The 20,523-nt window shown below is 47.9% G+C and overlaps 1 protein-coding gene across 2 annotated transcripts in view; it reads right to left on the bottom strand.

Annotated features, from left to right (window-relative positions):
- Hhat (hedgehog acyltransferase) overlaps positions 1-20,523 on the bottom strand; it is a 351,875-nt gene that overhangs the window by 215,930 nt on the left and 115,422 nt on the right. For both annotated transcript variants that reach the window (XM_029559467.1, XM_029559466.1), the window contains exon 8: positions 2,665-2,815. In XM_029559467.1, coding sequence (XP_029415327.1) covers positions 2,665-2,815 — 151 coding nt within the window. The remainder of the gene's footprint in view (positions 1-2,664; positions 2,816-20,523) is intronic.

The following is a 20,523-nucleotide window of genomic DNA, read 5'->3' as shown; positions in this document are numbered from 1 at the left end:
CCAGCCCACTGTGGGTGGTGCTACCCTGGGCAGGTGGTGTTGGGTTGTATAAGAAAGTGGGCTGAGCACAGGCCAGGGGAGCAAGCCAGTAAGCAGCGTTCCTCCATGGTCTGCTTCAGCTCCTGCCTCCAAGTTCCTGCCCTGAGTTCCCGCTTGACTTCCCTAAAAGATGGATTATCACTTGGAAGTGTGAGCGGCAACCCTTTCCTCCCCAAGTTGGTTTTGGTCAGAGTGTTTTATAACAGCAATAAAAAGTAGCCAGGACAGGAAAGAGCCCATGTTGGCCTGAAGAGACCCTATGCCATGTTGTGTCATGTGCCCTTGTGAACACCTTCCAGATCCCCACTGCCCCAGGGGCTCACACTCCAGAGCCTCCTCCTCAGACACCCATTTGTGCCTCACCACATTGTCCAGGCACATTAGTTGGGACAGAGGAGCATCTCAGAAGACTGGAGTCTAGTTCTCAAGGACAATGACAAGGCAGACCGGCTTCAGCCACCACTGAGGGTTTTCCTTAGACAAAGGTTAAGTACATAAAGGGGCTGGAGAGATGGCTCAGCAGCTAAAAGCATGTATGGCTCTTACAAAGGATCCGGGTTTGGTTCCCAACAACCACATCAGGCAGGTCACAACCACTTCTAACTCTTAACTCCAGGGGGATCCAATGCTAGGCTTCTGGCCTCTGTGAGCCCCCTGCACCCATGTGCACACCCCCACACAGACAGACAGACAGATACACATAATATTAAAAGTTAAAAATAAATCTTTTCACAATCAATTAAATAAAACAAAGACAGCCATTTTGTTTCTCTGTGTGAAATGCAGTCAACTATGGCAACCAGTTGAAATTTATAGACAAGAAACCGGAGCCTGAAGCCGCCCCACCTGAGGGCACCATGACTAGTTACCACGCCAGCTGATGCTGCAGAAGCCCCCAGGAGAACGCCCTTCCCAGGGGCATCAGTGCAGATGGTCACAACACAGAGGCAGTGGAGCCACGTGAGACCCCAACAGATGCCTGTGACAAGTCCCCAAATCACCCTGGGGAAGCCGTCTCATCAGTGGGTCAAAAGGTAACAGCTTCCAGTCAGGATCATCTTCAACCAAAACCACCTCTGGACTTCATGGAGAGCCCTTTGCTCCATTCCCGTCTTCCCATTAGAACAGATCAACCTGGAGCTCACAAAAGGATTAAAAAATTCAAGGAAGTACTCAACGATCCTCACAATAGCTACATGACATTTCTAACCCCTAAAAGCAAACCAGAGCAAAACTAAAATGTGTGCACAGAAGCTCAGGTAGATTCGGCACGTGCTCCACGTAACCATGGAGAAGCCTACTGCGCTGCGGAAGAGGAATCCGTATGGCAGTACACACCAGCCTCTCCCACTACCCATGCCTTGGGTTTTCTGTCTAGAGATAAAGGAGGTAGAACAAGGCCAGAACTACAGACAGGCAAGCAAGGAAACCAAAGTACAAAATTTAGCTAGACACTGACTCCGCAGGCTGATCCAGGACACCACCCTGTCCACCCTGATCTTCCTCCACTGAGTTTACAATTGCAGCAATAACCCTGACACTGGGCACGCTCAGAAACAGAGCAAACAAGCTCATCTGGAAAACTCTAGGAACAGATTCCAGGCCAACCGCAAGCCTATGAAACAGAAGTCAGGAGCCATGAAAGGACTCAGAAGCCCTGTCCATCACATGTAGCCGGGCACAAGAATGATGTAGCTAACATCTGGAAGCATCAGCTGCCCTTGTAAGCACAGTAGCCTGTCTCATCTTCAAAATAACCCTTGGAGACAGTGTGAACATCACTCTTGACATTGTTACTAAAGAGACAGAAGCCTGGAACAGAGTGAGGGGCACGCTGGCCTGAGGGGAACGCTGGCCTAGGCTAGTATATATGGTCTGAGCACTAGTATTCCCAGTTCTCTGCTTCCAGAGGACAGACACAGTATAGCCAGCTGCCTCCCAGGCTCCTACCTCCAGGTCACAGTGGACTTGACCCTGTTCTTGTTTGCTTTCTGTTGTGATAAACGCCATGACCAAAAGCAATTCAGGGAAGAAAGGATTTCTTTGACTCAGTGTGATCATCCCTCCTGCAGCAATCATCAAAATGCCCAAAGACGTGCCCAGAGGCCAGTCGGATGGCGTTAGTTCCTTAACTGAGATCCCCTCTTTCCCGGTGTGTGTCTAGGTTTATGTCCTGTAGACAAAACTAACCAGCGCAGTCCTTAAACTGCAAGCCAAAGCCAGCTCTTTCCTTTAGATCGCTGTTGTCCGTGTATTTTATGACAAGTAACTAACACCAGGTCCCTAGTAAGAACCCACTTCAAACATGGTCTTTTGTGTTAGAAAGCAGATGCACTCCTACTCACTGACCACCACAGCTTGATGGTAGCTTTGAGAGATTCCCACTTCAAACATGGCGACATCCTCTGGGTGTCAACGCTCCTGCCTCACTGACCTCCACGGTTTGATAGTTCAGAACTTTGAGAAGTTCTGAAACACGGACTGTCATCCTGCTCACGGGTTAAAGAATCTGAAGGACCAGAGGTGGCTTTGACGAAGCCGAACGACAGCAGCCGCGCTCTCTGAAGCCACCCCAGCCCACAAGACATTCCCAAAGGATTTTACCAAACCTGGAGACTGACTGACCTCCACATCCCAGAGAAGCTGAACATGGTGCTCACGCAGCGGGGGAGGGGCGGTGGTGTGAGTCCATCCAGGCGCATGAGCAGAGCCGGGACACCAAAGAGCACCAAGTACTTCACATAGAAGAAGAGCACATGAGCCAGCGCCAGCCCTCCTGAAAGGCAAAGGGACACATCAGGCACACCAGCAGAGAGCACTCTCCTGGAACTGCCCTGCTGCCCCACCACCTCTTCTTACCCTCAGGTCCTAGGCTCACTGTAATAGCTATTTTTCTGTTACTGTGATAAAACACCATGACCAAGGTAACTCAGAGAAGGAAGAGGTTCTCTGAGCTTACAGTTCCAGGGCTAAGAGTCCATGACGGCAGGGGAGACATGGAGGCAAAGGTGACCAGAGCAGAAAGCTGAGCGATCACATCTTCAAGTGGGCACGGGAAGCAGAGTACCACCGGAGATCCCACAAGGCGTAAGAACTCTCAAAGCCCGCCCCCGGTGACGTCCTTCCTCCAGCAAGGCCATACATCCTAAAACCTCCCAAAACAGCATCACCCACCAACTGGGAACAAAATACCAACACCTGGAGTCTACAGGCCACTTATTCAAACCCCCACATTCATCTTACTGAGTAACATTTTTCCATTAGCAAATAATGAGATCTCCCTATTACTATCATAGTCAACTGGCCTTGCAAGGCATGTTTTATTAGTGTGTGCATGTGTATATGCACATACATGTGCCAGAGAGCACGTTTTCCTGTGGAGGTCACAGGAAAACTTGGGTGTTGGTTCTCTCTTCCACGTGGGTTCCAGAAATCTAACTCAGGTCATCGGGTGGATGCGGTAAGGGCCTTTACCCACTAAGCCATCTCGCCAGCACAACTCATGCTTCTATAGGTAAAAGAGCAAATGCTTAAAAATACACACTGCAGTTAACAACTGAGAAAGGAGGACTCCTTCAGAAGTCCTTTCAAAGCCAACTTCACACCCACCAGGACAGCCAGAATCAAAACGCCAGATCAATGTGTGGTGGTGAGGATGTGGGGAAATTAGAGCCAGTGCACACAGCACAATTTGTGAACATGCTCAGAGGCCGTGAACTGTACTCTAAGTAGATGAATTACAGGGTATGCAAACTAAGACCCAACGTGAAAGACAGGAAGGGCTGGGCAGATGGCTCTGCTGGTAAAGTGCTTTCAGTATAAGCAAGCAGACCCGAGTCTGACCTCTAGAACCTGGGGGAAGGACTCTGGGGTTGCCTTCTGTTACAAACTGGAATTTTACCTAAAATTATAGCCAAAGTAACACTATTCAACCTGTTTCCTACTGTGTGATCAGCTGATTTCCATCTAGCTGGCCTTTAGGAAAACAGTGTAAACAATCTTGCTAGGCCTTGGGCTCCTCTCCCAATCAACTTTCACAAGCTAACCTAAACACATAGCTTTAGTCTTAAACTATGTTCTCTATTTCTCTCATGACTGTTCTTGCCCCTGGCCAAGAATAATGTGTGTATGCGCACACGCAATGTGTGTGTGTGTGTGCCTGCTATGGATGCTTGTGTGTCTGTGTGTTGTGAAAATACAACTGGAGGCAGTGACCTTGGAAGGAAATTGAACGCAACTAAACGTCTGCTGCATATGCTTCAAGCGACACATGGACTTAGCTCGACAGCGTGTCTATGATTCCGTGTTTATGCTGCTTGGTGGGGTTCAGAAACAGAAATCCTTCTCTGATGAGACGAGGTTCCTCTTTTCCTTCCCGTGTCATGCTGGGCATGCTGTTTAAATAGAGAGTACACCCTTGGGTGGAGGAGCACTTCTGAGAGAAATGAGAACAGTTCTGAGAGCAGATCAGACTCACTCTACATTTAAATGACTCCAAGAGTCGGTCTCTTTGTTGAGGCACCACCTCACTGTGGCATCTCCATCACATTAGAACTCACGTAAAAAGCCAGGCGAGGTGTGTGCACTTGTAACCCCAGCACAGGGAAGTAGAGGCAGGTGAATCCTTGGGATCTGCTGGCCGGCCAGCCTAGCCTACTTAGGAAGCCCCAGGTCCCTGTGAGAAATCCTGTCTCAAAACAAACAAGGTGTCTGCAGAGTACGGTAGCACACCATAATCCCAGCACTTAGGAGGCAAAAACAGGAAGATCTCTGTTAGATCAAGACCAGCCTGGTCATGTTCCAGGCCAGCTGGAAAGTAAAAAACAAGGTGGTTAGTGCCTGAGGAACAATACAAGTTTGACCACAACTTCCACATATATGTACCTGAGCACATGCATATACCCACCCTCTCCCCTATACACATACAAAAGTGATGGGATCAAAGGACCAACAAACACGAGGCCCTGCGCTGACCACCTGCTCCTCTATTGGGATGAAAGCAAGGAGGGGTTTGGGCATGACGTGAGGCTGGAGGTGGCCCTGCAGCTCCTTCTCGGGGACAATGCACAGCCCAGCAAGGACTTGGAGTGCTTGGCCAGATCCCACCTTCCTTTGGCTTCCTGGCAGACCATTTCCACCTCTTCCCCCAGGAGGGAGGTGAAGGGCCTGGACCTGTGTGACTAGATACCATCCGTGTGGCCTTAGCAGAAGCGTGGCGAGTGGAGACAGGTCTGACAGAGCGTGCTGCGAGAAGGCCAAAGGTGAACATGGCAGGAAGCCTCAGAGGCAGCCAGAAGCACATCCACACAGCATCCAGAGTCTTCCCTGCTCTGCAGTACAGCTGGTGCCTCTCAGGTACTAAGACACGGTCACTGAGCTTCTCCTATTACAGGAGGATCTGTGGGCGAATGTCAGCTCACTGGAGTGTGCAGCTCCAATGCACTGTGCCAGATGAAGACAGGCCACTCTGAAGTACATCCTGGCTGATGGCAGGGTGTGAGTAAAACATGAAAGGAACGACTAAATAATTCATAAAGTACACACATACACACACACATACATAACACACACACATACACACACATACACACATACATAACACATACACATAACACACACACACACACACACACACACACACACACATACACACACACAAAAACCGTTCTTTCTCCTGTGCAGCTTGTAACCCCAGCACTGGAAGCAGAGGCAGATAGATCTCCAGAGCTCACTAGCTGGCCAGCCAGCCTGGCTAAACCAGGGAAGTTCGAGCCAGCTACAGACACTGTCTCAAAGGTCTGATTGGCATTAACACCCACTTGATAGGAGGAATTCATGCCTGGGACTGTAAACCTGACAAGACCCCATGGGTGGTGAGGGCAGATCCTTGAGAACCTGCCCCAACATTTTCCTAGATCAACAGAGCTTCCGACTGTGTTCTAAGCACCCTTCTACCCACAGTAAGCACAGCCCTCACCAGTCATCAAAGAAGCTTCTTTGGAAACCAGCAGAGGATACTAGAAAGATCCACAATTGGCCGAAATGCAGAGCAGAGGTGACTGTGGTGCCCAGCCCCACCTGGTATATCTGCAGTACAGCCCAGACATCCAAAGCGCAGGAGGAGGGGGCAGAAAGACTGTAGGAGCCGGAGGACCTTGAGCCTGCTGCTAGATGGTGTCTTCTAGAATGAGAAGGAAGCTGAGCCCATGAAATCACAAGATGGCTGCCTGCACAAGACTTGCATAATGACACCACCAGCTGACACGTCAACATGAATGGGGAGACTGTTCCGAAGCTCCTACCCCTGGACCAACAGCTACAGGTTATTAATTCCAGAGGGAATTAATAGGTTTAGTTTTCTTCAGGGATAAACCTGATAAGTTACCCAGTCCTAAATGGTCAACCCTAAACACATGCACATACAAACAGTAACTGGACTCAGTATGGTGTGTGTATGTGCACGCACAATAATTATACAGGAAGAGGTCGTGAATTTGAGAGGGAGTCGGGGACACAGGAGCAGTTGAAGGGAGAGAAAGACATGTGAGGTCGATCTCTGGTCTCTGTAAGCATGCACACACGTGTGCATACACACACACATACAATCACACACATTAACACACATACTACACATTCATCAAGAGGTGAGGTGTTTGTGCTAGGCCCACCATCTTATAGTCACTCAGAAGTAGACACATGGCCAATCTGAGTGTGAAGAACTCTGTTCTGCTGGGTTAGATGGCAGTGCTGCCGGAAGGTGGTGCTCCAAAGCAGATGGAATGATCCCAGCCCCTGTTGAGAATAGTCCAGAGCTAGACACAGCAGGGTGGCAGCAGGACGTACCAACAGCTGCTCAGAAGCACAAAGCTGCCACAGGCAACAGCCTTGCTAAAGCCCAGGTGGCAGTGACCTAGGGAAGACCACGGTCCCTCAAGGCCACCCCGAGCTCTAGGAGACAGCAGAAACTTTGGGGACTTGCAAACAGGAAGTCAGCTCAGGAGGATGGATTGCCTGTCTCCAGCACAGTCTCCGTGTCTGACACTTGTACACAGGTGCCATTCTCAGACTTAAAATTATAATTGTTGACCGTCTACATGTTCATGAGTTACCGTTTACACAAACCTTCAGCGTGCATTAGTACTTTCACAAGCATCTGAGCTAAAGACGGGATTTTGTGTACATGTTTAATAGGATTGACTAAACCCAAGTGAAGGTAACTGAGTTTCTTTTTACTCCAGCATGGATGGGAAATACAAGCCACAGATATTTATAAATATACAACAAGTGCTCTATTTACCTGTCACTGTTTCTTGTGGATTAAGATACAGGACGCCGAACAACGGCTCAGTAGGTACAGTGCTCACCGTGCAGATGTAAGGACCAGAGTTTGGGTCCCCAGGACCCACATAAATGGCTACAATCCCAGAACTCAGAAAACAGGGACACCCCAGGACAGGAGGGCCAGGTAGACTAGCTGAATCAGAGCGCTGGGCTGAAGTGAGAGACACCACCTCAAAACATAAGGCAGCAAACAACCAGGGAAGAGTCCAACATCCACCTCCGGCCACCACATGCATACACATGCATATGTACATGTACCCACACGCACCCACACACGCAAGCATGCATGTACACATGCACACTGCACACAAGAAAAAAATTTAATATACAAAGACTCACTGTATTTTTCCTTGACATTTTAATAACTGACTCACAAACCTATAGGAAAAAAGACAGTGGTTTTAAAGTACTGTAATTGTGAGTTTTCTGGAGTGTTTTGGAAAATATGTTTGCACGCGTGGGATTAGCTCTCCGCTGCCTCCCCTGATTTGCAGCATCTACATAAATGGTGCCTGGATCACCCTGCTTCCCCTTCACCTCAAAATCAGTCTTTACCTTGTAAGATTGAGTCTAAGGCTTCGGGGTCAAAGCTAAGGATTCTGCGAGACTCTCTCGAGCATATTATTAGCAAGAAAGCAATTAAGAATAGCAATGGCTGATTCCGGCCTGATCGGAAATTATGTGGCATCATAAATTAAGTTCCCAGAGAGTTCAAAAGCACAGAATCTGAATATATTTTAATACTTTTTAAAAAATTATTGGGTTTGGGGCTGGAGAGATGGCTCAGCAGCTAAGACTACTGACTGCTCTTGCAGAGGACTCGGGTTTGGTTCCCAGCACCCACATGGCAGCTAACAACCATCTGTAACTCCAGTTCCAGGAGCCCTTTTCTGACTTCTGCAGGAGTTGCACAGCACAGCTGTACTTCCATATATGCACACGATATACTCATACATATAAAAATTTAACTGTATTTTAAAAACTCTCCACTAGTGTTATTTTACCTACCTCTGCTCTTTCCCATCTAAAATTCTATGTAAGTTCATAGTCTACCCTTGACTTTCATTATTCATGTACTCAGCATTAAGACAGGTCAGTACAGCAGACTCAGACAGGCTGAAGGTCGAGTCAGACAGGCCCAGAGTTAAGAGTTCACAACCACTTTTAGTGCAGGCCCATCCTTCCTTTTTCCTACCTGCCTCTCTCAGCCTCCCTGCACTGTTCCTCTCTCTCATCCCCTCCCCTCGCTCTTGGTCCACACTGACGCCTCAGCTTGTCTGTCTACCTTTCTCCAAGGCATCACCTACATGTTATAATTTCTTAAAGTTCTAAATTCCCAAGCCAAAACAGCCACATTGTTTTGAAAATGCAAAATGCATCGGCAGCTTTCTGTAAAGGCCTGCAGGGTGTTACAGGTTCAGTGTGAAATGTCCCCACTGGCTCATACTTGGTCCCCAGCTGGTGACACTGTTGGGGGACAGTGTGAAACCTGGAGAAAATGGAGAAAGTGGTCTTTGGGGGAACAGGCTTTGTGGACTGTAGTCCAGCACCAGCTCTGGCCCAGGACATCTGCTTCCTAAATGCCACCTGGATGCAACCTTGTACCCCCACAGTGACAAGCCTCCCAGGTCAGCAGGCCTTCCCCAGCATGATGAACCATTAGCCAGAATGAATCCTTCTTCCTCTAAATCATTTCTGCAGGCATTCTATCACAGCAATGGGAAATCAATCTATACAGCCAGCTTCCTTACCCCACCCCCACCCCACCACCCCTGCATCCCTGGCTCCAAGCGGGATATGAGCAGCGGGCCTCTGTACCAAGAATGGATAAACTCAAAGAAGGAATGGACTGTCATATGTACTATCTTCCTGTTTGTCTTTACCCAACAATGTGCCACAGTATTTGTCCTAGTTAGCTTTCTATCGCTGTGATAAAAGCACTGACGAAAACCAACTTGGGGAGGAAAAGGGTTTATCTGTCTTACATCTCCTAGGTCACAGTTCATCCCCAAGGGAGCCCAAGGCAGGAACTTGGGCAGGAACCTGGAGGCAGGAGCTGAAGCACAGGCCATGGCAGGATGCTGCTTACTGGCTTAGTCCCCTGGCCCATGTTCAGTCTTTCTTATATAATATAGGACTACCTGCCAGGGGTGGCACCACCCACTGTGGGTTGGGTCCTCCCACATCACCCAACAATCAAGAAAATGCCTCACAGTCATGGTCATAGGCCAGTCCAGTAGAAGCAATTCCCCAATTGCAGGTCCCGCTCCCAGGTGTGTCAAGCTGACAACTGAAGCTGTCCAGCAGAGTTCTGCTCACACACCAGATTAGAAAACAAAGATCTACAAGGATTAGGTGCCCTCTGTAAGTCTCAGTGTTAATCAACAGTTGAGACTTGAATCCAAGCCTCTTAGTCCCAAAATCAACGATACCTTTCAACCCTCAAATACCATGAAATATCACTTCCCAAACTGCTCTCTCTACAGATGTATCTATAAATCTTTGTTTTCCTTTATTTCTGTGATATATTTTATAAACTACATTTATTACAAACTACATAAATCTTTATTTTAGCCCTTAATTAAACATTTACTCATTTCAATCACATCCTGTCATCTACATTATGATGTGGCTGTGGTCTGCACAGCCCCATTAACACATCACTTTGCAGATGCACTTGCTTACGCTGCCTCCCAGATTACAGGGTGCTTGCAGCCCATCCCAGAAGGCTTCCACATAGCAGGTTCTCATTACAGAGCAGTCTGTCCACTCAGTGTTGCTCCTGATCAGATGGTGTCTGGGTGAGCACAGGGGTCGGGGGGTATGGGATAACCTTTGGACTTGTTGGCTCATAAACAGATTTGAAGATAAACTTCGGCAACTGCCTCATATAATAAACCCTTCAGAAGCCACAGAAGAGGTCAAATAGGGTTATATGTCAGTATCGATCAAAGATTGGAGAGCAACGCTCCTCAGCTCTGCCGGCTAAACAAATCAGAACTATAAGGAGCACGCGTCAAAACATGCCAGACATAATTAGCAGCGTGAGTGTGGGAAAGCTGAAAGCCTTCAAGATCTGGAACAAGAGCTGGACGCCTGCTTCCACAGCACTGACTCAGCGTGGGACCTGAAGGCCTAGGCAGATTACGCTGTTCTATCATAATGGAATCCCATCATCCACTCCATCCTGCCTAGGGCACCAATCATCCCTTTATCCCATGTATCCACTCTGAATACACTACCCACACGTTAGTCACTTAGTGACTGACTGGTTAAATCAACTCTCATGGTATCAAAGAGTTTTTAAGTAACATGACACGGCAGCCGACCGTACATCACAATGCCTCCGTCTTCCACCTGGTCACACAGTTGTATTGGGCCATCTCACACCACCACAGGAAGACTACAGCACAGTAAGATACTTGAGGATCACAATCACATAACATTTATTGCAGTACAGTGCCTGTGTTGGTGTGCCTGTCTCCATGTCTATGCGTGCTGCATAGAGGCCAGAGGTCAACATTAGGTGTCTTCCTAAACCACTCCTCACCTGTTTGAGGCAGTCTCTCACTGAGCCTGGAGCTGCTGATCTGGCTAGACTGGCTGGCCAGTCAGCCCCAGGACCCTCCCACCAGTGCTGAGGTCACAGGTACACATCGCCCGTTCGGCTTTTTTGCACAAGTTCTGGGGAAATCAAACTAAAGACCCTCATGCTTGCATAGCAAGCACTTTATCAACTCAGCCACCTCCCCCAGAACCGCCCTGTCTTAGTGAGCTTCTCTATTGCTGTGACAAAACACTCTGACCAATACCAACCTAGGGAGGAAAGGGTTTGTTTAGCTTACATCTCCTGGTCACAGTTCATCAGGGAGCGCAAGGTAGGAACTCAGGGCAGGAGCCTGGAGGCAGGAGCTGGAGCACAGGCCACAGACGAATGCTGCTTACTGGCTTGCTCCTCCAGTCCCTGCTCAGCCTGATTTATTATACAACACAGGCCCACCTGCCCAGGGGTGGCACCACCCACCATGGGCTGGGCCCTCCCACATCACTCAACAATCAAGAAAATGTCCCACAGACATGGCCACAGGCCAGTCCAATGGAGGCAATTCCCCAGTTGAGGCTCCCTCAACCCAGGTGTGTCAAGCTGACACTACAGCTACCCAGCATGCTACCTCATTGCACTATACTGTTATATACTGCTATGACCATTCCATTTTATTATTACTGTTCATTCTTAGCATGCCTACTTTGTACATTATCCTTCACGGTAGCTGTGCATGCAGAGGATTCAGTACCATCCAAGGTTTCCAGCAGCCACTTGGCATCTTGAAACATCCCTTGTGGGCAAGTGAAATTATTTCATTTGGTGTTAACAGCAAACCAGAGAGTTGAAGAGAGAAGGAAAAAAGATGGTAAGTCATCCCAGCTGGAGAGGAGAGCAAGAGTGTGGAGAAAGGAAGCCACAGCAGACCCCACTAGCTGCCAAGTGACGATAGGGACGGATGATTCTGCCTAACGCCCTTATGAGTGCAAGTCCCAAGAGAGCAATGCCAGGCTGTGGTCCTGGGTGGTCCACCAAGCAGCGTCCCAGGGTACAGTGTCCCGGAACTCTCCTGATGGATGTCAGCCCTGCCACGATGGTCCGACATGAGGCCCAGACAGCTTGGTCTCAGCATTCACACACCTATTAACTACTGACAACCATGTGGGACAGACATACAGTCACAGCCAAATAGAGTAAGTGTGAAGAAATGTTTAACAATAAAACCACCATGCTCCATAGCTTCTGTTGTCAACGACACGCCTGTGTTGAGAGAGCCTCAACTGGGAAACTGCCTCTATTGGATTGGCCTGTGGCCATGTCTGTGAGGCATTTTCTTTTTAAAAAAGAATTTTATTTATATTTTTGTTTGTATGAGTGTATTGCCTGCATGTGTGTAAGTCCACTGTGTCGTGCAGTGCCCATGGATGGAGGTCAGGAGAGGAAGTCAGATTTCCCTAGAACTGGAGTTACGGACGGTTGTTAGCCGTCTTGTGGGTGCTGGGAATTGAACCCAGGTCCTCTGCAAGAGCAGTCAGTGCTCTTACCTGCTGAGTCATCTCTCCAGCCCCATGTGAGGCATTTTCTTGATTGTTGAGTGATGTTCAAGGCCCAGCCCACTATGGGTGGTGCCACCCCTGGGCAGGTGATCCTGGGTTGTATAAGAAAGCAGGCTGAGCACACACCAGGGGAGCAAGCCAGTAAGCGGCATTCCTCCATGGCCTGTGCTCCAGTTCCTGGTTCCTGCCCTGAGTTCCTACCTTAGGCTCCCTCGGTGATGAACTGTGACCCGGGAGATGTAAGCCAAACAAACCCTTTCTTCCTCCCCAAGGTGGTTTTGGTCAGTGTTTTGTCACAGCAATAGAAAGTAACTAGAAAAAGCACCAAATTCAGGATAGTGGTTGTGACTTAGAGGAGGTTGAGGAACACCATCGGAGGGGGCAAGGGCTCCAGCTATACCAGCAGCATTTTGCTTCTTAAGCTTCTAGTAGGAAAACAACTACCCATGTTTGCTCTATCACTTTTTTCCTATGTCTGAAGTGTGCACATCTTCCATCTCCACTGTCTGGGACGTCCAACAGTACCCCAGTTTGAGTGCGTTGTGGCTTCACAGCTGCTAGGGAAGACTTTGTCTTCCATGTGCTGAGCCGTGTACAGTACCACCTTTCATCCTCCGAGATAGCGCTGTGATTAAGCGCTATCCATACCCATTTCACAGGTAGAAATCTGGATGCAGAAAGGTTTCAACTACACCTGCTGATGCAGAGGTAGCAGATCTGGGGACAGGGTCTACCAACTCGGCCACCTCAGTAGATCCACATCCAGCCCCAGGGCAGCCATGGGCCTGAGCTTATGTGAAGCAGGCCAGAAGACAGAGCAACCAGGTAGTGGTTAATGCAAAAGAAATAAATAAATAATAAATAATAAATAAGACTATTTTTAAGCAGAATGAAGAGAACACAGAGAGCATGCTCTGAGGTCCTCAGCCAAGCCAGCCTAAAGGAGCACATGCTAAGCAAGACTACGGGAAAGAAGGCCAGGCACTGGGGAGAGCACCACAGGGGACCATGTGCCCTTCCTGAGTCAAAGAGGCCAAGGCACAGGACAGACACTTCATCTAGAAGGGCAGATGTGAAGAATGGACAAGAGGCCCTCAGTGTGCCACCAAGGACTTGCAAGCTCAGAACCACTGAGCACCCCAGAGGGAGATCCCAGCCAAGGTCAAGAGGTCAGCCAGGATGGCCTCCAGCTACCACATCTGACCTGACTGGGCCTCCCTGTCAGTCTCCCCAAGCAACAGGAGAGGGTGGTGAACTGAAATTTCTTACGCGGGCAGCAGCAAACGAAGTTTCTCTCAGGTCACTGTGAGTTCTGCCAAGCTGCCGGTGACCCCAGGCTGATTCTCTCAGTCAAAGCTCCTGAGTCTCAACTCTGGGGACCAAAGGAGAGCTGCCACCCCAGTGAGTCTTCTCACTTTAAATGTGGAAAAAGAGTTTAAAATATTTCCCTCATATGAGGTTTAAGGTCCCAAAATTTCTCTTTGCAAAGAAAGGGTGGGCTGGGGGTGGGGTTCCCTGAAAGAGACAGTAAATCCTATTTACCTGTCCTCTCTATCAATTCTTTTTATCACAATCCATCGCACTGGATGAAAATTATAGATGTCCGATAAAAACATAGGCAACTCAACAAAACGTCTTAAGTGCAGTGTATCCCAAATTGTTTTAATATGGAAAAATGTTTTTTTAATATTTTATTTATTTTTATTTTATGTGTACGAGTGTATTGCCTGCATGTATGTGAGTGCACCTGTGTTGTGCAATGCCGCAGAAGTCAGAAGAGGGCTTCGGATTCCCTTGGAACTGGAGTTAAGGACGGTTCATAGCCACCACGTGGGTGCTGGGAATCAAAACCAGGTTGCCTGCAAGAGCAGTCAGTGCTCTTAACCGCTGAGCCATCTCTCCAGCCCCTGAGAGGCTTTTGAGACAGGGAGTGCATGCAGGGACAGAGGTGTGTGGTTTCAGGCATGGAGGAGGCACAGGCTGTGCAATGATAATGGTCAGGGTTCGGACAGAAGAGGGCTTCGGATTCCCCTGGAACTGGAGTTAAGGACAGTTCATAGCTGTCATGTGGGTGCTGGGAATTGAACCCGGATCCTCTGCAAGAGCAGTCAGTGCTCTTAACCGCTGAGCCATCTCTCCAGCCCCCTGGAAAAATGTATTTTTTAAACCCTGAGTATATCAGGAAAACAGAACATTCCTGCTGAATTCAGAGTGTAAGTCTATAAACGCCTTTCCCTATCTTTACCGGGACACAATCTGCTGACCTTAGCCTGTACTTTATCCAGAACATGTTGGTTAAGATGACCCCCCAGGAACCCACTACTGTGGTTTTTGCTGAATGGAGACGCGATCAAATGGCCTTCTAGAAGTTCATGTTTATATCCACTGATTAGGGTCTGTCTCAGTTCCGTCTGCCAAGCTTCTTCCTGGAGGCAGTTAAAGCTTAGACTCAACAAAGGACTCAGCCCTGGACGAGTCATTTCCATCACCTCCATCACCCTCTCCAAGGCTTGGGGGAGAGAATGAAAGTGTCAGATAAGGGGCAGGTATGCTACAAAAAGACCTCTTCTCCACATGACGTGGCCACTGCATTCAAGGACTCACTGCAGCTGTGGTCACCGGGGCTCAGCAACGCGGCGGGGAGCGCTCCTAAGGCCCCACTGCTCCTGAGGTCTACTGAAGGTGCTGGGGAGGGGTGCTATTTTCTTCAGTGGTGTAGCCAAGGATAAGCTGCCCCGCATGCTCGTGCAGGCCAACCCTAAGTAAACAGGGGGTCACACAAAAAAGACTTGAAAGGGGCGGTACTTGCTGGGAAAAAAGACAATAGGTCACTGGGGGTGGAGAAGAGGGTGATGTGAGGCAAAAAATCACCAAAATGCATTTCTATAAAAGTGTATTTGTAGATATATCTTTCAAAGAATAAATATTTAAACAAAATATTAAAATAAAATTTTTAAAATTTCCCAGAATGGCACACATCTAGCCACACAAGACTCAATAAAATAATGTGGGATTAGAGAATTTTACACAGAGAGGGTCAAATGGGCTGTAATTCTGAAAGGTAAAATTTTCAACTACAGACTATGACTCACTGTGTCTAGAAGAAAGTGGTCTTCAAATCTGTGTGAAAAGACTGAAAATTAACAAAATTAAAGGATCCTATTGTATGTCCTTCAAGGAAGAAAAACATCTTTCATAAAAGGAATGATTGTCTCCCCAAAGTATTCCATGAATTCCAATCTCTGTATGTCAGTTTGTCTTAAAGCCTTGCTTACTTTACGTATCTAAGAAGTTATCTGCATAGCAAGTTTCTCAGGCACAAGGAACAAAAAAATCAGGGTGTCGTGAGGGCTGTTGGGGGGAGGGTAGAAGGAATCACTGGTACTTTAAATAACAGAGGTGCAACCAGATACCCCTTACAGCGCAACACTGAGTAGCATCTCTTGCATTCTACAAGTATGCACCATAAAACCTCCCTCACGCCATGTGGACCATCTGTAATTGAACAGCCGAGCTGCACAGTAGTAAATCCCAGCCCGGCTTCAGATTCACACTGCATTAATTTTAAATAACTTTAGGATTCTAATCCAAGGAGAGAATTTATAAAAATTAATTTTTTCTGCCATATCTTAAGGCTTAAATGTTTAGCATCTCAAAAAGATGGGCCCTGAGCAGCCTGGCAGACACCTGTGTCCTCAGTTTTCAAAACAATTATCGGGTATCAAACGTCTGATGTTGCTTTCTCCACCCTGGGATGTTACAGAATGAGAAAAAGCAAGGATGACTGTAAGCATTTCATTTCCATCCAGACATGTGCACAGACAGCTTAAACCCCCTGGACTACACACCCTTAGAAGATGGGTTTCTACACCCGACCAGTGCTGACCAGTGCTCAGTTGAGGTTTTCAAAGGAGACCCCAATGCCCTCCATGGTACGTTGGCTTATCTGTGATGAACTGACTCCTCCTTGCTCGCGCTCAACCCACTGCCAAAGCTCTTTTTCTCAGCTGTCATCTCATAGTTGGGTTTATCATGGATTCACTATGAGGGACACCATTCAATGATGAACTCGAGAACTGAGGTCTTTTGAGCTCTTCAGGAAAAGCCTTGTGCTGAATAGCATCAGTAGTCAACTTGACACACCTTCAATTTCCTCCATTGGACTGGTCTGTGGCCATGTCTGTGAGGCATTGTCTTGACTGTGGGAATGCCCAGGCCACTGTGGGTGGTGCCACCCCTGGGCAGGTGGGCCTGTGTTGCATAAGAAAGCAGGTTAAGCATGGCCCAAGGGAGCAAGCCAGTAAGCAGCGTTCCTCCATGGTCTGTGCTCCAGCTCCTGCCTCCAGGTTCCTGCCCTGAATCCTACCTGACTTCTTTCAGTGATGAACTGTGACCTGGGAGATGTAAGATAAGGTAAACCCTTTCCTTCCCATGTTAGTTTTGGTCAGTGTTTTTAATCACAGCAAACAGAAACTAGGACAAGCCATAAATCACCTTTGATCCCCTCATTCCTGGGCTCTCGCCTCCACTACGCTTCCAGTCAGTCATGACTGGCGCTATGTCAGTCATACCATGCCTTCTTATAAGACTCTGGAGTTCAAAAGAACGGGAGTTCTGATCTTCTGGATATACTACTGAAGCGTGGATGACCATAGGGTGTCTGGGATGTGCCTGAAGACATCCAGGGAAAGGATACAGAAAACTGCCCAGGGGTGGATTGCCTGAGGAGCAAAGACACGGGGACCAATTCTACAAGAGGCTAAACGCGCAGTGCTTTGGTGGATGGGTGTTGCGATGGATTTTCTAATTAGCTAGATTATAAAAACGGTAACTTAAGCAAAACAGTGAGAACAAGCAGGAGCCAGTGCAGCTGAGGGAGAGTAGGTCAGAACTGGCTAAGGGAAGATGCTCAGCCAGCAAGGAGGCTCCACTTGATGCACACAGGGAAAGCCCGGAAGAGCCAAACACGTGATTTCTTTGACTTGGAAAGACCAGAGTTCAAGAAAATGGGGGACGGGGTGGGGCAGGGGGTAAGAAAAGCCATAAAAGCAGGTGGGTAGGGAGGACCTGCAGGCCTGGCCAAGAACCAGGAAGTCCCACCACTGATTTTAAGTTGTTTATGTGGCCACCCCAAACCTTATCAAAGTCCTCTATACACATAAATGCTTATCTGAGCAGACTTCTTCTTGGAGCTGGTGTTTGCTACACATGGTACATGTGTTCAAATTGATAAAAATAGCTGAGTACCCATGCAATGATCAAGAGAGGCCAGTGAGACAGACCCACAACCGAACTGATTCCACAGAGACCTGAGGCAAGAGACAGACACGGCCATGACCCGGATGCTCGAGTGGAGACTGGGTCCTAAAGCTGGGTAGGAGCCTACCTAGAAATCAAGGGATTGGAAGCCCTCACTGCTGAAACCAGTGACATCTACCATCTCTATATAAAACATGTTCTACTGAAACTCTCTAAGCTTGAGAAAACTGGGAAATATTTTTAACTTCACAAGGCAATTATTAATTTCACAGAAGAATTTGATGAAAAAGTTTAAAGTGACAGGGATGTTCAGTGACATCTTGAAGGCTGGGATAAGAATGGGCATTTTAGTAGATCAGCTCTCCCTAGTCACAGCACACATACACAAACACACATACACACATATACATATATACACACACCCCACATACATTCACACACAAATGCACATACACACATATCACCAGCACTTTGCCAATTTCCCAGGAGAAGCCAAAGAGCAGGCTAATAAAAATAATCTGATTTCTAGATAATTTTGTCTAACAACGAGCTACTTTCTACCGCCACCTTCTGGCCCTTCACAGTATGTCTACCTGGATCACTAATACTGATCCTCTTTTTCTAACTCCCTCCCCCTCTTTCCCTTCTTCCCTCTCTCCCCCTCTCCAATCTCCATCATCTCTCTCTATCTCTATCTCCAACCAGGATAGTACTATATAGTACTATCTATAACCATCTTCCAGATGCAGCTGAGCCCTTGAGCAGGGCCCCTGATCAAGGGAGTTGGTAGACACTGCCCTCCAGTCAGGACCATCAGGACCTTGAGGGCAGACCTGTGTCTGGGTCATGGAGACAGGTCTATAACACTGTAATGCTAATTCTGAAGTCACTAATCCCAGCCCCTCCCACAAGGACTATGTCCATCTCTGGGTGAGCCATACCATACCAGAAACCAAGTCATGCCCACAATGGGCTGACAAAAAAGAAATCAGGGCCAAGGAGATGGCACTGTGAGCAAGGGCTTACCACACAGGTCTGATGACCAAATTTGATCTCTGAAACCCACAAGTAGTGACTCGCACGTGTAATCCCAGAACTCCAAAAGCGCGAAGGGAGGTGGAAAGAGTCAACCAGAAGCTTAGGCCAGTCAGGGTGAGCAGAAATGAGAGACCCTGTCAACGAGGAAAAAGGAGAGAACCAACTCCCAGAAGTTGCTCTCCAACCTCTACACATACTCCCCACCCCTACCCTCCATCACACACACACAATAATAAATAGTAATTAATATTAAAAAAGAAATCAGAGCGGGGCATTGGAAGGGAGCGTGGACCTGAGCACCATCAGGCTCTGACTGTAGGTCAAAGGGACCATGCAGAGCCTCTGAGCGTGCCTAGCAAACCACAGGGCAAAGGTGTCCTTCCCCAGGAACACTGGAATGGGCCTGTGGAATGCCTCCTTGTCCAGTTCTAACCAAACTTCCCTACAAGCTGGTGAGATCCTTGCAGAGGTTTCATAAAGCCACCAACGAAGCTGGCATGGGTCAAGTGCTGACCAGACGCTGCTGTGGTGGACTGTATGCACTGGCGGAGTGGCCAGTCTCCCGCAGGGCCTGCACCGTCCCTGTTGGGAGGCACCATGGCAATCTGGCGGCATCTGATGCACAAGGCGATCGTTTCCATTTATTGACTGACTAAAAGTTTACAAAGTGTCACAGTTCTTCCTCAGCCACTGCTGAGGTTCTCTGGTAAGTACTATGATTCTTATTCTACATATAAACACACTGAGGTGCTGAGGGAAGAGGCTGATTAAAAGTCCCACGTTCAGACCCCAAGGGTGCTTGAGAACACCTGTTGGAGAGTTATGTGTATGCATATGTGTGGTGTGTGTATATGTGTATGTTGTGCATGTGTATGTGTGTGGTATGTGTATATGTATGGTGTGTGTATATGGTACATGTGTGGTGTGGTGTGTGTCACAGTGTGGGCATGTGTGTGTGGGTGGTGTGCATGTGCTATATGTGTGTGGGGTATATGTGTATGTGTGTGGTATGTGTATATGTATGGTGTGTGTATATGGTACATGTGTGGTGTGGTGTGTGTCACAGTGTGGGCATGTGTGTGTGGGTGGTGTGCATGTGCTATATGTGTGTGGGGTATATGTGTATGTGTGTGGTATGTATATGTGCATTGGTGTACATGTGGTATACGTGTGTGATGTGTGTCTGTGTGTGGTGTGTGTGTACATATGAGTGTATGGTGTAGGTGTGTGTATATGTATGTGTGGTGTATGAGTGTGCAATTTGTATGTGGTGTATGTGTATGTGTGTGGTGTGTGTGTGTGTGTGGTATATGTGTATGTGTGTAGTGTGTGTGTGGTATATGTGTCTATGTGCATGGTGTCTGTGCACATGTATGTGGGTGCACAAGCTCATGCATGCTTGGAGGACAGAGGCATCTTCTGCTATCACTCTCTGTTGGGAGCTATTAATCCGTTATGTACATTGAGCTGTGGCAGGCTTGTTTACTGAGTTTGTGTTTTGCACACCAGTACCTAATCTGCCAAGTCAGGAGGAATGTGTTTATATGGTGGAGCGCACAAAACAAGTATTTGACCGCTCCTTGACCCTCAGCCACAGGTGGGAAACACAGCTGTTGAAATTAATTGTTAGGATCTCTGATGTTCTTCTGTATAAAAAGGCGGAGCTAAAATAAACTGGGGCTGCAGTCTCTATTTACAGCCCTCCCAAGTATCTTTTCTGTCTCTTGTTTTTTCTTTCAATCCTAG

Source organism: Nannospalax galili, unplaced genomic scaffold, assembly GCF_000622305.1.
Source record: "Nannospalax galili isolate Female #2095 unplaced genomic scaffold, S.galili_v1.0 scaffold648, whole genome shotgun sequence".
Lineage (NCBI taxonomy): Eukaryota > Metazoa > Chordata > Mammalia > Rodentia > Spalacidae > Nannospalax > Nannospalax galili.
The sequence above is the reverse complement of the archived record's forward strand: the minus strand, read 5'-3'. Positions and strand labels throughout refer to the sequence as shown.